At 46.6% G+C, this 14,787-nt stretch overlaps 2 protein-coding genes across 4 annotated transcripts; one reads left to right on the forward strand and one right to left on the reverse strand.

Annotated features, from left to right (window-relative positions):
• The first annotated feature begins 72 nt into the window (after positions 1-72).
• Positions 73-12,012, forward strand: USP30 (ubiquitin specific peptidase 30). Of its 3 annotated transcripts, XR_014855299.1 has the most exons (14): positions 73-140; positions 600-709; positions 1,158-1,340; positions 1,949-2,052; positions 3,136-3,234; positions 3,945-3,987; positions 4,239-4,333; positions 5,047-5,106; positions 6,040-6,126; positions 6,656-6,736; positions 7,201-7,420; positions 8,023-8,137; positions 9,075-11,697; positions 11,739-12,012. XR_014855299.1 is itself a non-coding variant. In XM_085075633.1 (13 exons), the coding sequence occupies exons 1-13, from the start codon at positions 88-90 to the stop codon at positions 9,304-9,306; spliced, it is 1,482 nt and encodes a 493-aa protein (XP_084931759.1). In that variant the 5' UTR covers positions 73-87; the 3' UTR covers positions 9,307-12,012. The 3 variants fall into 3 exon arrangements, 2 of the variants coding, with proteins under 2 accessions (XP_084931759.1, XP_084931760.1); XM_085075633.1 differs by having other exon boundaries at positions 9,075-12,012; XM_085075634.1 differs by lacking the exon at positions 73-140 and adding an exon at positions 228-246 and having other exon boundaries at positions 9,075-12,012.
• A 609-nt stretch (positions 12,013-12,621) lies between these two features.
• On the reverse strand, positions 12,622-14,739 carry ALKBH2 (alkB homolog 2, alpha-ketoglutarate dependent dioxygenase). The gene is made up of 3 exons (XM_085075637.1): positions 14,412-14,739; positions 13,535-13,733; positions 12,622-13,374 (listed from the first exon to the last, which is right to left on the reverse strand). Exons 1-3 carry the CDS (start codon positions 14,623-14,625, stop codon positions 13,017-13,019), a joined length of 771 nt encoding a protein of 256 aa, XP_084931763.1. The 5' UTR covers positions 14,626-14,739; the 3' UTR covers positions 12,622-13,016.
• Positions 14,740-14,787: the final 48 nt, after the last annotated feature.

The following is a 14,787-nucleotide window of genomic DNA, read 5'->3' on the forward strand; positions in this document are numbered from 1 at the left end:
ACTTCCGGCGCCGCCGCCCGGCCGGTCCGCGCGCTCCCGCCGTCCCCCCGGCGCCGCCCGGCCGCGCGCCCGCGTTCCGGCTGGGCCATGCTGGCGGACGGGCCGGTGCGGCGGCTGCTGCGGGCGGGGGAGGGGGCCAGGTGTGAGGGGAGGGGGCGGCCGGGGCGGGAACGGGGCCGGGATCGACCGGGGATCGGCCGGGGAAGAGCCGGGAGCGGGCTGAGTCTGAGGGGAGAGCGGCTTCGGGTTGGTCGCGGCGAACCCTCGGCCGAGCCTTCCTTTCTCCCTTTCTCCTTCCCCTTCTCCCCTCACTTTCTTCCTTTCCCTTCTCCCCTTCCCTTCTAACCGTCGTTTCCTCTATTCCTCTCCCCCTTCTCGTCTCCCTTTTCCTTTGCTTCTTCCCTTTTCCCCTTATGTTTTTCCCTATTTCCAGCTCCATTTCCCCCTTTCCCTTTCCCCATTCCCTTTCCTTTTCCCCATTCCCTTTCCCTTCCCTTCTCCCCTTCCCTTTTCCCTCTCCTCCCCCGGGGGAGGCCGGGCAGCTCCGAGACCTCCCTGTTTCCCATCTGCTGACCCTTTTCCCGGTTTTTCCCTCACAGGCACCGAGCCATGAGGAGCTGGGGGGTGCTGGGGGGCGCGGCGGCGGCGCTGGCAGCCGGGATTTATGTCCTCTGGGGTCCCATCACCGGCAGGAAACGGCGCCGGAGAGGTACCGGGGAGCCTGGGGCTGCCAGCACCGGGAGCACGGCTTTATCCCGTTTTTCCAGCTGGGCTAAACGCTGGGGAAGCACCTAGTGGTGTTTGGCGCTGCCGGAGGGCAGGGTTGGGTGGGGTGATGGGGTGGAATTCTGCCCTGGGAGGCGCTGGTGCAGTTTTTTTGTGGTTTTGCCATCCCTGGAAGTGTCCAAAGCTAGGTTGGACAGGGATTGGAGCAAGCTGGGATGGTGGAAGGTGTCCTTGCCACCTTCCCTGCCACAGGAGGTGGAATAGGATAATCCCCAAGCTCCCTTCCAACCCAAACTGTGCTGCTTTTCTATAAAACACCAAATAAAACCTCAATTTTCATGTGCTTACAGCTCCTCTCACAGCATCCCTACTGAAAAACGGGCTGTTTTCCCTGGATTTCGTGGTGTAAACTCTTGCAATTCTCTCTGCAGGGCTCGTCCCAGGCCTCCTGAACCTGGGCAACACGTGTTTCATGAACTCCCTGCTGCAGGGCTTGTCCTCCTGCCCTTCCTTCATCAGGTGGCTGGAGGAGTTCACAGCACAGTACAGGACAGAGCAGGACAAATCCCAGGAGCATCAATACCTGTCAGTCACTTTGCTGCAGCTCCTGAGAGGTACTGAAATGTTTTCTTGTTGTGGCAAACCAAGGATAAAATATTTTAGGAGAAATGTTGTCCTTTTTAGCCTCTTTTCCCACAGAAAGGAGCTCGTGTGGTTTGTGTTCCCTATTTTATTTTCCTCTTAATTAAGGAGTAATTAAGGTAATTTTCAACCCCTTGGCTAAGCTCAACCACCTTTCACAGAAGGGTTGAATTCCATAGAATTCAAGCAATCTAGAATTCCATATGGAACAAAAAAATACCTTTAGCAAAGAATTTAAGCATTTTTTTCCAAGCTTACTATTTGCCCAAAAATCTGGACTATTCAGTCACACTTTGCATGGTTTTGGGATAAAAATACTAAATTTTTTAAGCTTGAGGTGACTCATTTCAGACTTTTCCCTGGGCTAAATTCATCTCTGATACCCTCAGAGCTGTCTGAGTCCTCAAGTGATCCCCTGCCTTCCCTCACAGGGTTCTTTTTAAAGGAAATCCCTTGGAAGTTCTGCCTTGGGATGTTCCTGATGAAGTGGTTTGAGGGTGGTGGGGCTTTAACCCTGTTAAAACACCAATTTTTCCCCATTTATGGCTCCTCCTGACACTTTTCCATCCCTTTTTTCCAGCTTTATCCTGCCAGGAGGTGCCAGAGGATGATGTCCTGGATGCCAGCTGCCTGCTGGAGGTGCTGAGGATGAACAGATGGCAGATCTCCTCCTTTGAAGAGCAGGTGAATGCAGGAATTTGGGGAAATTCCCCCCTGTTACCCCTTGGGTAGGGATCTGGAGCTGTCAGATGGAAATCCTGCTTCCAAAAAAGTGAATTTTGGCTCTCAGTTTGCTGGGATGTTCCTCAGGGAATTCCTGGCTGCTTCCAAAGCTTGTCATGACCTTCAGGCCAGGAATATTAAAGCAGAGCTGATCCAGCTCTGACTTCACTCTGGATAATGGATTTATGCTCTGCTTCCAGGGATGGACTCCATTAATATTTCCCAATTTTCTTACATCCAAGATTGCTAATCTTTTCAGTAATCCTAATTATTTGGAATCCTTATCAGTATTTCCAGGCTCTGAGTGCAGCTGGAAATGCACTCCATCAATTATCCCACTCCTAAAATATATTCTATATTTCCAAGGATAGGTTTCAATTATGCCTCTCTCAGGATTGAGGAAAACATCATTTTGGGAATTCATTTTGGGGTATTTTTTTCTGCCAGGTGTTTTAGTTCCTTGTGAGTTTATATGGCCCAGAATGTCTTTAGTGCTGTTGTGAAGCTTTCTGGCACAACAAAATATATTAAACATCAGTACAAATGTTACATAATTATAATATGTATATTTGTTTATCTTTCTGCTTATTATTATTTGTATTTAGTATGTATTTATGTTGTATGAGTAAAAAAATATGAGTATAAATATAAGTAGAAATATAAATGTAAATATAAATAAATATAAATACATATAAATACGTAAAATTATAAATATAACTAGAAATAGAAATGTGAATATAAATAAATGTAAATACATATAAATACGTAAAAATAGAAATATAAGTAGAAATAGAAATGGAAATAGAAATAAATGTAAATACATATAAATACGTAAAAATAGAAATATTAGTAGAAATAGAAATGGAAATAGAAATAAATGTAAATACATATAAATACGTAAAAATAGAAATATTAGTAGAAATAGAAATGGAAATATAAATATAAAAGTGGGCTCTGAGCTGTAATTTTCCCTTGATTTCCTGGATGATTCCAGCCCTCCTGGAGTGTATTTTGATGTCTCTTGTTTCTGACTCCATTTCCCAGGATGCCCATGAGCTTTTCCATGTCCTGACCTCTTCCCTGGAGGACGAAAGGGATCGCCAGCCCCGTGTGACTCACCTGTTTGATGTGCATTCCCTGGAGGTGATCCCACTTCTTTCCCTAGCAGAAATTCCCAGAATCTGCCCAGATTCCCAAACAGAATATTTTTATTCTGTTCCCAAAGCTGTTCTTCAGCCCTTAGATAGGAACTCATCAATAAGTCAGGCAGTTTAAAGAATTCTCAGGTTTTCCAAAGAAAATGGCTTTGAATTTCCAGTGATTTTTTTTTTTTTCCTGAGGGTTTTTGCATCTCTCAATCCATGGAATGTAGGGATTTAAATTAGCACTGAGCAGGAGTGCCTCCAAGCAGTTGCTCTGATCTACAGTTGACACATGAAAAAGGGTTGAAAGCTGCAAAATTAACGTTTCTTTAAGAGTTTTGTGGAGGTAAAGTTTATCTCATCCTCCAGCTTGGTGATAAACTTGATCCAGATGGAAAATACCTGGTTTTGCCTAAAATATAGACCAAAAAATTTCTAAAATCTCCTGTTTTAGTGCTCTGTGGCAGAGAATGCTGCAGATTAATTAATGATTCATTTTACAAGCAGTTGTCGATTATAAATTTGTTTTGTACCAAGTTTTTTTGTTCTCTAACTATTAAGAGCCACTGAGATTCCCACAATTTTTCTAATGCCAGAAAAGCCAATTAGGGATGAAATAGGAACATATTTAATACTTAATGTATTAAATTTCTAAATATTTCCTATGTTGCTGAGGTGGGGTTAATGAAATGTTTTTATCTCCCTCTGTAGCAACCAGAAATAACCCAAAAGCAAATAAGCTGCAGAACAAGAGGTAGGATTTTATCCATTCTGGATATTCTGAATATTCACAGCGTAGTTGTTTTGGATAATATTAATTGATCTTTGTATTGAATTGAAATAGAATTAAAAAATGCAAATAACCCTCCCTTAATTATGAATCAGTGGGACAGAATGTGCTTTAGAGGCATTAATTTTGTTACTGCAGGGCAGAAGTGTGGGATTGGAGTGCTGAATGTGGATGGGTGGGGAAAATCAAAGGACAATTCCAACTTTGTGTTGCAGGATCCCTTCCTCCTGTGTCCAACCACTGGAAATCTCAGCACCCTTTCCATGGAAGGCTGACCAGCAACATGGTTTGCAAACACTGTGAGCACCAGGTACAAAACCAGCTGGGTTTGTAGATCTGTGTGGAAATAGATAATATTATTATTTAATATCTGTGATATCAGAGTGCATTCTGGAATCATCATCCCTGGTTTCTGACGTGGATCAGTCTCCAGAGCTTTGCAGGATTCACAGCTCAAGGCTGCTGATTGTTGAGGTGTTTGTTGTGTTGGTGATGAACGAGGATTTGTCACTAAACAGACTGGAAAACATTCAGTGTGATGCACTTTGTGAGGGGTAACAGCTGTCTCATCATTCAGAATAATGGATGTTTTATTCTATTACTGAATTAACAGTTAATTAATAATTTTATCTGAAAATCAACTCGCTTGGGTGAGTTTAGGACTTGCTGCTCATTCATCACGTTAAAACTGCAAAGGCAATTTAAGTCCAGTTATCCCAAATAAGGAGATGAAGATAATCTGGATAAAGGAAAAAAAATACAGAAAATAAACCTTTTATAGATCAAACTAAGAGAACATTTCTATTTTACTGCCCAAAACCTTGCAAACAAATTGGAGCGAGCGGGAAAAGGCCAAGCAGAACATTCCTGGTGTTCCCTGGCACTGTGCTTGGGATATTGTGGGGGTTGAATCTTGTCCCACCAGGGAATTATGGACAGCACAGGGCACAGGTTCAACCTGGGAAAGCTTGGATTTTTTTTGGGGACTGACATAAATTTTGGCTCTGGAATGTTCTCTTGCAGAGCCCTGTGAGGTTCGACACCTTCGACAGCCTGTCCCTGAGCATTCCAGCAGCTGTGTGGGTATGTAATCCTCTGCTCCCTGATCCTGCCAGGCTGCCTGGCACCTGGGCTCTGCCTTCCCAGGGCCTTTCTCAGGTGCACAGGACATTCAGAGCTACTTCAGGACTTTATTTTCTTGCTCTTTTATAATCCTGTGCTGCTGCAGGACCTTCTCACTAACGGGTGGTGCAAGGTACTAGTGAGTCCAACAAACACAGCTTGGTGACAGCAAGTTTTCTGTTCCTCCTGGTGGAGGATTTGCTCTTTCCTGTGGAATTTGAAGAGCCTAGATCATGTCCCAAGCTTGGGAAGGTGACATCCAGCTGCTTTTCCCCTAGCAGGTCACACCTTACCCCACCTTTTCCATCGAGTGATTTCAATTGGGAATTGCTTCAATTTCTTTCCACCTCTGAAAAACCTCAAATTACAAAATATTGTACATTTTGGGGCAATATTTGCAGGGTGTTTTTGGATTGTAAGAGTTTGTTGCTTCATGTCTGGTAGTGATTCCTTTCCACAACTGCTTGTACTCAAGGAAATTCTGATTCCTGCTTGCAGAGTGAAGGGCAAGAAGGAAACCTAAATTCAATTAAAAGCTGTGTTTCTCCCATGGAGAGTGTCAGAGAGCATAAAGTGTTCCCTGAAGTGCTGGAAATTGAGAAAAATAGGAACAGGACAGGAATCTGTGGTTTAAATCCCACTAAAGGACTCACACAGGGAGTCACAGCTGTTATTACCAACAGGCTGCAAAGTTCTCCATGTTTAATCCAGGCTAAGGGAGAATCCCCACTGTTACATTATCACCCAAAGCCATTTAGTCAGTGCTTTCAACAAATAAATCTGCAGTTCTGTAGTTTTTCTATGGAAGGAATTATTAAAAATCCTTTTCCCCCAAATCCAGTGGAATGCACCCTAAAATTCCTGCAGGTAATTCTGGCTTTTCTTGGCCCTCAGGGTCGTCCCATGACTCTGGACCATTGCCTCCATCACTTCATCTCCTCGGAGTCTGTGAAGGATGTTGTGTGTGACAACTGCACCAAAGTAGGTCACTTCTTCAATTCCTGTCACTTCAATTCCTGTCACCTCCCAGCTCAGTTTTGAGCCTGCTGACACAATCCTGGCTTCACTTCTCAACTCCTTTTTCTTCAGGACTTGGGGATAGCTTCTGGGATTTCAAATATTTGACAAGGAGTTCTTATCTCAGAGAATATTTGAGGCTTTATTACTACTACTGTTACAGAATCTACAAATATTTTATTCTGTAGTTACCAGTTTTGTATTTTGTGTGACTTAGAGAATATCTGGGATTCTTTTCTTTGCTATGGTATTGTTTAAAAATCAAATGGTATTGTTTAAAAATCAACAAAAAAGGCAAAGGAGTGCACATAAACCTGGGGGTGGGGTTTGTTCTGTAAATGTTCATTTCTTTATGATTTTGGTTTAGAATTCTGGTCCTTATGGACAGGCCAGGAATTCTGAACATCATTCCTAGGTGAAATTAATGCACTGAGCATACTCATAAACAGAAAATTGCTGATGCCTTAATTTTTTTTCCCCCTTTTGATTCCAGATCCAGGCAGAAGGAATTCTGAATGGACAGAGCATAGAACACCAGAGAACAACGTTTGTTAAGCAATTAAAATTAGGAAAGGTGAGGCAAAGAAACCTCTCAAAATCTCCTGTCACACAGGAACTTCTTCCATTGATCTGCTTGTGTTCACTTCTTGCTATTAGACCACAAATGTTTCACTTTTCAAAGTAAACTCATCTGGCAGATATTTGTAGGAATTGAGGCCTCAAATCAGCAAAACATTAAACATTTTAAGGAGTGCGAATATTCTGCTATTATTTAGCAAACCACTGAAATGTGAGTTTGGATCAGAGGCATGTCTTAGATTTTGCATCAGTTCTTTGGTGAGCAAATTGATTTATATCAAGGTTTGTAGCATCTTCAGCAATTCCACATTTCAGAGAAATTAAAACATCCTGAACACAGCTGGTGAATAAACATCAGCTGTGATTTCTGTGAATGCATTTCCACATTCCCTGCACTTACCACCTCTTTCTTCCCATTAAAAAATTTGGATTCTCCTTTCCCCTGGAACATTCCTGAAGCTGCCCCAGTGTCTGTGCATCCACCTGCAAAGGCTGAGCTGGTCAAACCAAGGCACTCCCCTGAAGAGACATGAACATGTCCAGTTCAATGAATTCCTGGTCATGGACATCTACAAATATCGAGTTCCTGGTCCCAAATCCAGCCAGGAGCAGCTCAGCCGGAAAAATCCCGAGGAGACCACGCCTGGAACAAAGGATGGGAGAGCAGGGAAACCTTCAGGTACCTTCTTTGTCAATCAAATGTATTTCTTCATTTCAGGGATGAAATGAATTCAAATTAATTCTCTGCAGAGTTAACCCACAAGAAGTATCTTGATATGGGGCTTTGCAAGGAGGACAGAAATCCCTTTCCCATTCCCAAATCTGCAGTTCTGTTTGGATAATTTAGTTTGATCCTACTAAATACAAAAAGAAGATAATTACCAAACAGAGCATGGAATTCATGTATTTTATGTCCAAAAGAGTGTTGAATTTGGGATGTCCCAGGGTTTTTCTTGTTAGGGATCTTTTCCAAGGCTTCAGGACAAGCAGAGAAGGAATGCTGGGAATAGTGAATTCTTGAAAAACAGTTGGAAGATCCAATGCTGTCCTTAGGCAGCTCAGTACTCCCTTTAGTAGGAATTTTGGATATGTGGGAGTTTTCATATTTGTCACGTAAAATCAATTTGGATACAATATCCATTGCCAGTTCTCTGGATCTGTGTAATGAATTAAAATCCATAAAGTACCTTCATATCCCATGATGAAAGGCACTGCAGGAGCTGGGCTGCTGTTCTTAGCAACAGCATTTCAGTTAAACCCCTGAATTTCTTCCTCTGGCAGATGCAGAACAACCACCTGGTACCAAACCTCTCTTCATGAATGGTGCATCCTCCTCCTCTTCCTCATTTTTAATGTCCCCAGGAGCTTTTCCCTTTGCTGCATTCCCTGAGTGCAGGTAAGTTAGAGATTTGTACCCTTTCTCTTCATTTCTGTCCTTCAAGTTCCCCTTTCTTCTGTCCTTGTCCCAAGGCTGCCCAGGAACAGAATTTAACCTTTATCCCTGCTCCTGTGCTCATCTCATGGGTGATTTTTAGTCCTGGGAAAGGGAGTAGAGCAAGTTACAAGCAAAACTCAAAATCTCTTTCCTCTTGTTTGTGGTGCAGTAAATCCTTCTGAACAGCCATAATCTCATTGGTGCTGGTTTCCCCTATCCCTTCTTTCCCTTCATTTTAAAATAGTTGTAAGAAATCCTTAGATTTTTTTTTCTCAGATATTTTTGATTTTAGTTGCACCTGCCATGATTCCACTTGGTAGATCACCCTTGGGGATTCTGCTGATAATCCTTTTCCACAGAATCCCAGAATGGTTTGGGTTGAAAGGGAACTTAGAGACTGTCCAGTCCAATCCCTTTCCCATGTTGCTCCAAACCCCATCCAGCCTGTCCTTGAGTAAATCCAGGGATGGAGCAGCAGGTTTGAATCACAGACTGGTTTGGGTTGGAAAAGAGCTTAAAGCTCATCCAGTTCCACCCTCTGCCATGCACAGGGACATCTTCCACTATCCCAGGTTGCTCCAAACCCTGTCCAGCCTGTCCTTGGGTACTTCCAGGGATGGAGCAGGAAGTTTGAATCCCAGAATCCCAGAATGGTTTGGGTTGGAAAAGAGCTTAAAGCTCATCTCATTCCCCCCCAGCAGGAACATTTCCAGAATGGTTTGGGTTGGAAAAGAGCTTAAAGCTCATCTCATTCCCCCCGCCACGAGCAGGAACACCTTGCACTAGGCACATCCCAGGGATGGAGCATCCCCACCCTCACAATTCCCCTCAGGGAGCCACACCCTCACTCCAGGAAGGAACTGTGTCTGTGTGCCCAGGCTGACCCCTGTCCCCGCAGGGCCCCGCTGTACCTGTACCGCCTGATGGCCGTGGTGGTTCACCACGGGGACATGCACTCGGGACACTTCGTCACCTTCCGGCGCGCGCCGGGCGCCCGGAGCAGCCAGTGGCTCTGGATTTCGGACGAGTCCGTGCGCAGGGCCAGCCTGCACGAGGTGCTGGCTGCCAGTGCCTACCTGCTGTTCTACGAGCGAGTGCACGGCCGGGCGCAGAGCCCAGCCCAGCCCTGAGCCCTGGGATCGCAGCTCTGCGGTATGCAAACCCCACTCCAGGCTCCCTTCCCCGTGGGAATTGTGTTTGGTACCCAAATCCCGCTGTTCCGGCGTCGCTGTGTGTTGAGAGGAGTTTTGCTGCCTTGGCCCAAGGCTCTATTCCATGGCACTTTTTCCAGGGAGATGCTTTGTCCCACACATTTCACTGTTTCCCAAAGGGGTTGATGTCAAGCTGCCCCCTCCTTGCCCCAATCCCTCCCTGGCACCTCTCCATTATGCACCCACAGCCCCTCCAGCTTCCCTTCCCTGTGGCAATGGCTGGGAATTGTTTTATACCAAAATTCCTGGAGCTGTTCTGATGTTGTGCAGCCCCCAGTGTGTGTTGAGAAGCTTTTCCCTGCCAGGCAGGGATTTTGTCCCGAGGTTTATTCTCAGTGGGGAGCCCTGGGAGGGGGCGATGGGAAGCTGCTGTTGGCAAAGGCAATGATTTAAGACACAAAGTGCCTTGAGCTTCCCTGAACAGCTGCATTGCCACTGTCCCAGCCCTCTGCACATCCACTGTGTCCTGGGAATGCCTCACAACCATGGGGTGGACTCATGGAATCACATTTCTCCTCACATCCCAACTAATCAAACTATCAAGGCATCTCCTCCACAGCCAGCCACGATCCAAAAGATTTCCCTGTTCATGTGATTTTCCTACTACTTTAGTTCTTGATAAAGTCTTTCTCCTGATTTAAAACGCAGTTTGCTTTGTCCAGGAGATAATTTTGTATCTATTAAGAGCTGAAACCTTAATTTATTGCTCCATACCTTTGGAATATAGCTGGAATCAGCACCTGGAAGGGTTTGCTAGTGCTCAGTATTGTAATTTCCTTCAGCACTGTTGAAGTTGTTTTGTAGCATCAACTACAACTTTTAATGCTGTGATTTCCAAGCTGCTGTAACTGTCCTAGACTTGCCCTTCCCATTTTATTGCTGGAATCTGCCATTCCCAGCATTGGGATCCATGCTCCTGGCTTGCAGCTGAGCTGTAGAGCAGCTCCTGGCCTTGTGAAATGAAATATAAAAAAACCAGGGCCAGGACTGGTGGGCACTTACTGGTCTCATGAAGAAATCTGGGAATCCTGGTGTCACTGCATCAGCTCCAGGCTGCACTGTAAATAGAAATAAGGAGAATTCTGCTGCTCTGGATTGTTTGATGTGCAAAAAAAAAAAAAAAATCCCAAACCAAGCACAGAGGGAGAAGCAGCAAAAACCCTCCTTTAAAAACCTGCTTTTAAATGACCAGGAATAAAATATGTAAGTTGTTTTTAGCTCTTTTCTGTCCTTGTAAGCTTGGAGGAGAAAATCCCTCATCAGACAAGCTTTTTTTTTCAGTGTGAAGTTTTCAAATAAAAACTGTCTTAAATAGTTTTTTTTAGGGCAACTTTGTACCTCATGAATTCATAGTGCTGCCCAAAGCTCGGGGGTGTTCACACTTCCTCAGGAGAGGCTCCAAACCAGCCAAAGCAGGAGTGGTAAAATAGGTGGATATGCAAAATTATTCACACAACTCATCATTCCAGAGTCTGGAGTGCAATTCCTGCTCCAGGTAATGCTCATTGTACATAAATATTGATAAATCCACTGCTGGACTGGGTCCTGGCTCCTGGCTGTGCTGCATGAGCAGTAGCTTGGTTTTAACCTGTTTCAAGTTCTAGAAATCCAAGAAGACAAACACAAAAAAACCCTTGAAGGATGCAAAATGCCAAAAAATTGCTTTGGCCATTGAATGGAGAGCTGACAGAGCTGGAGGAGGAGCACTGGGGGATCATCTAAAACCATCACCCAAACATCTCCCTCCAGCAGATCTGCCCCTGTAGCTCAGGACTGAAACCATTCCCAGTGCCAGCAGTGGGTGTCCTGCATTATCCATGCTCAACACTCTGCCTGGAGGTTGTTCCTGGATTTGGGAGCTCAGCTGAGCAGCCCCTTGGTTCAGTTGTGCTGGAGGTGGGGCAGAGGACATGCACACCATGGACTGGCAGGAATCTGGCAGCCAGGACAGGGACTGAAAGTCACCTTTTCCTGCACAGATTGTTCTCCTTTGCCAGGAGCTATTTCCCTGCCCTGTGGATTGACTCTGGATCTCCCTCAAGGGCTATCAAGGGGAGGGTTGAGCCTTTTTTCTGGCTTTCCCTGATGGGGAGGAGTGGATGAGCTTGACTTAAACCCTCAGGTGAGGAAGGGAGCAAAGTCCTGGTGCTGAGCTGTGCCAGATCCTCCCAGACCCCCGTGAGCATCAGATTTGTGCAGGGGTTTGGGAGCTCATCCTCCCCTCTGGAGGTCACTGGGATCTGATTTCCAGCCAAACCTCCCCTCTGGAGGTCCCTGGATCTGTTTTCCAGCCAAACCTCCCCTCTGGAGGTCCCTGGGATCTGATTTCCAGCCAAGCCTCTCCTCTGGAGATCCCAGGGCTCCATGCAGGCACAAGGCTCACACGCTGTTACTTGTCCCTCCCAAGCTGCCATGGTGGAGAAGATGTTAATAAAATGTAAAGAATTAAGAGTTTCAAGATGACATCTCTGTGTTTGGATTATTCTTGTCTTATTATTTTGTGTGTTAATTTAAAAATGTCTGTTCCGGTCCAAGCACTGCTCTGCTGTTGGAAGTTGCTTTTTTCACTTCAGGGTATTTTTGTAACTGTACAGTAGCAATAAAAGAACAAACTTGTTAGAAAAATCAGTGTGGGAATGTCTTGAAACAAACACCAAGCCGGGAGCCAGAGGGGTGGAAACAACACTTCACAAGCCCTGGATAAGAAGGATTTTCTGCAGGAGCTCTTCATGCACCACAGAGCATCTCAGAGTGGCAGAGGGTGGGAAGTAGCAACTCCAAATTACCTTAATTCCATAGGAATAGTGGAATTATGAGGGGCAGAGCCTCCAGGATTTGGTTCCCATTCTCACTCAGAATTTACTTACCATTCCTTGGTGCCTCAAGATCTCTTGGTGACTGGACAGAATTCCCTCCCTTCAGCAGGATCCCCTGTGGGTGTGGAAGGTGATGGCTTTTAGGTAGTCAGGATGGGATTCCTAGGGATAATTATTTAGGAAAACGTCCATGGAAATTCCCCAACCCAGTTCTTCACCAAAAGATTTCTTTTACTGCCTGTTTTTTTCACAAAGGACCTGAGGAAGGAAAAATTTTGTGTTTCCTCCTGCTAGGGCAGCTTCCCTCAGGAGCAGAGGAGGTGGAGCAGCAGAGGAATTCAAGCAGACAGGAGTCACAGTGACTCAAACACTCATCCAGCCACACTGCACCCCCTGTCCTCACACCTCAGCACTCCCCTTCTCCATGTCAGGCTCATTAGTGCTTTATTTTAATTAAAAATCCTAAGCAAACTAGAGCTCATTGACAAAGTGTCACCTGTAGAGTATCAGCTTTAAATGATCACAGCTTGTGCCTCAGAATGTTTATAAACTGCTGCCTCCAGGCTATGGAGGATTTTCATCTTTTTGGAACACTGCTTAGATTAAGATCAGCTGAGAACAAACTTCCTCCTGAGCAAAACAAGGAAAAGGAGGGATCAGCAGGACCAGAGCAACATTTCCCAGGGGAAAAAACCACCTTGCCATTGAGATCAGCAGTCACAGGCTTTATCAGCAAAGTCACCAAACCTCTTGTTTCCATTTGCTCCTCCAGTCCCTTGCATCACCACAGGGGAATCCACAGGAACTAAAGCTTCATTTTTCAGACCCCAAAGGCCCTGATGGCTGAACATTTCCCTGCTTGTCCATGGGCAGGATCTTCCTGAAGGTGAGGTTGATCCTTGGAGCCAACACCCTCCTGCGTGGGGGCAAACTGTGGTACCAGTACAGGTTGGTGGGGTGCTTCATGAGGAGCAGGCTGCCGTGGGCCAGCTGCAGGGTGATCTTCCCCGTGCCAGGCACGCCGGGCATCCCTCCCTTCCTGCGCTGCTCCCGGTGGCGGAACACGAAATCGCGGCAGGCTCCGAAGGACACCGAGGCGATGGGGCTGCGGGGAACCAGCTCCTTCTCGTCGTCCCGGTGCTCCCCGATGTGGTCCAGGCCATCTTTGTACCTGTGCACACAACCCCGTTAATTACCACCATTAATTATTTACCAATAATAATATAACTAATTATTTACCAGTTAAATCAACTCCGCAGCAATTCGCCAAGTGCTGCACAAGCTTTTTTTTTGTTGTTGTTTCAACTGAAAAGCTGCTTGATGCAACTCACCTGTTGATAAGGACAAAGTTAAAGGTGTGCCCTGTTTCGGAGGTGACACGCTCCCGGATTCGGGTCAGGACTGGGATCCATGGCTTGGGATGGAATGTCACCCCTGAGTAAGTGTAGGACAAGCCAGGGTCTCCGTAGGTGACCTTCTTCCTGGGAATCTTGTGCCACGTGCCAAAGACGTGCAGTTTTGTCATGTCATCTGTTTAAACGAGAGAGGGGAAGGATCAAACCCAGCTCTGTGTTGTCTGTGCACAACCCAACATTCTCCTGGATTTGCATCTTCTGGGAATCTCCAGGCAACACAAATGAGGGTGCTTAGGTCAATCCAAAAGCTGTCATCCCTGTTCCCAGTGTTTCTGCCCCAACAAAGCTGGGCACTGCCTTGTTATCCCCCTCAAATGGGATGGACAGGACCAGCACCCCCATCATATTTTGAGCATATCTCATATACTGCATCTCCAGCCAATTCCAGTCACCAGTCCAGGATTATCCCTTGACAAACACTTCCAGCTGAGCAAAACCAATGCTGTGGGGTCAGACCTGTGTTCTTGGCTTCTCAGGGCCTCACTGTGCAAACAGCAGGTGGCTGCAGAAATTTCCCAGTGCCTGCCAGCCATGCCCAGGCCCTGGGAATTGCTCTGGGACTCGCTTGGGTGGGCTGGGCAGGGAAATGCTTCACTGGGAAGGGATAAGGCGGATGTGGAGGGGAGTAGAGCTAGACATGGAAGGGTGAGGCTGGAAGGGAGCAGTGGGGGTCATTCAGGCCACCCTCCTGCCCAAGCAGGATCTCCAAAACTACTGTCCAGGCTCTTTGGGAGACCTCTGGAGCCTCCCTGGGCAGCCCGTGCTCCAGCACCCTCACAGGGCAGGAGTTTACCTTCGAAATACTCCACCTCCCTCTCCAGCTCCTGGAAGATCTCGTCCGCCTCAGCCTTGCCGAAGAGGATGCGGTAATCGCAGCTGAGCCCCTGGGCGCGGATCTCCCGCGGGACGGGCCGCCCCGGGCCGGGCTCCTCCAGCCGCGGCCTCTTCCCGCCGCCGCCGCCATCCTCCGCCTGCCTGCGGGGCAGTTTAACCACGAATCCATCCATGGAACCGGGAGCGGTGCCCGAGGGACCGGGGGGACAGCGGGAGCCGCGACCCCGCGGGAAACGGGAGCGCGCACAGTAATGGCCGCGCGTGAAGCCACGCCTCCTCCAGGCTGGCCACGCCCCCAACGCACGCGCGCGGTTTTGGCGCCAAATTCGAGTCCC

This window comes from Lichenostomus cassidix, chromosome 15 (genome assembly GCF_008360975.1).
Source record: "Lichenostomus cassidix isolate B80296 chromosome 15, HeHo_3.0, whole genome shotgun sequence".
In the NCBI taxonomy this organism is placed as follows: Eukaryota; Metazoa; Chordata; class Aves; order Passeriformes; family Meliphagidae; genus Lichenostomus; species Lichenostomus cassidix.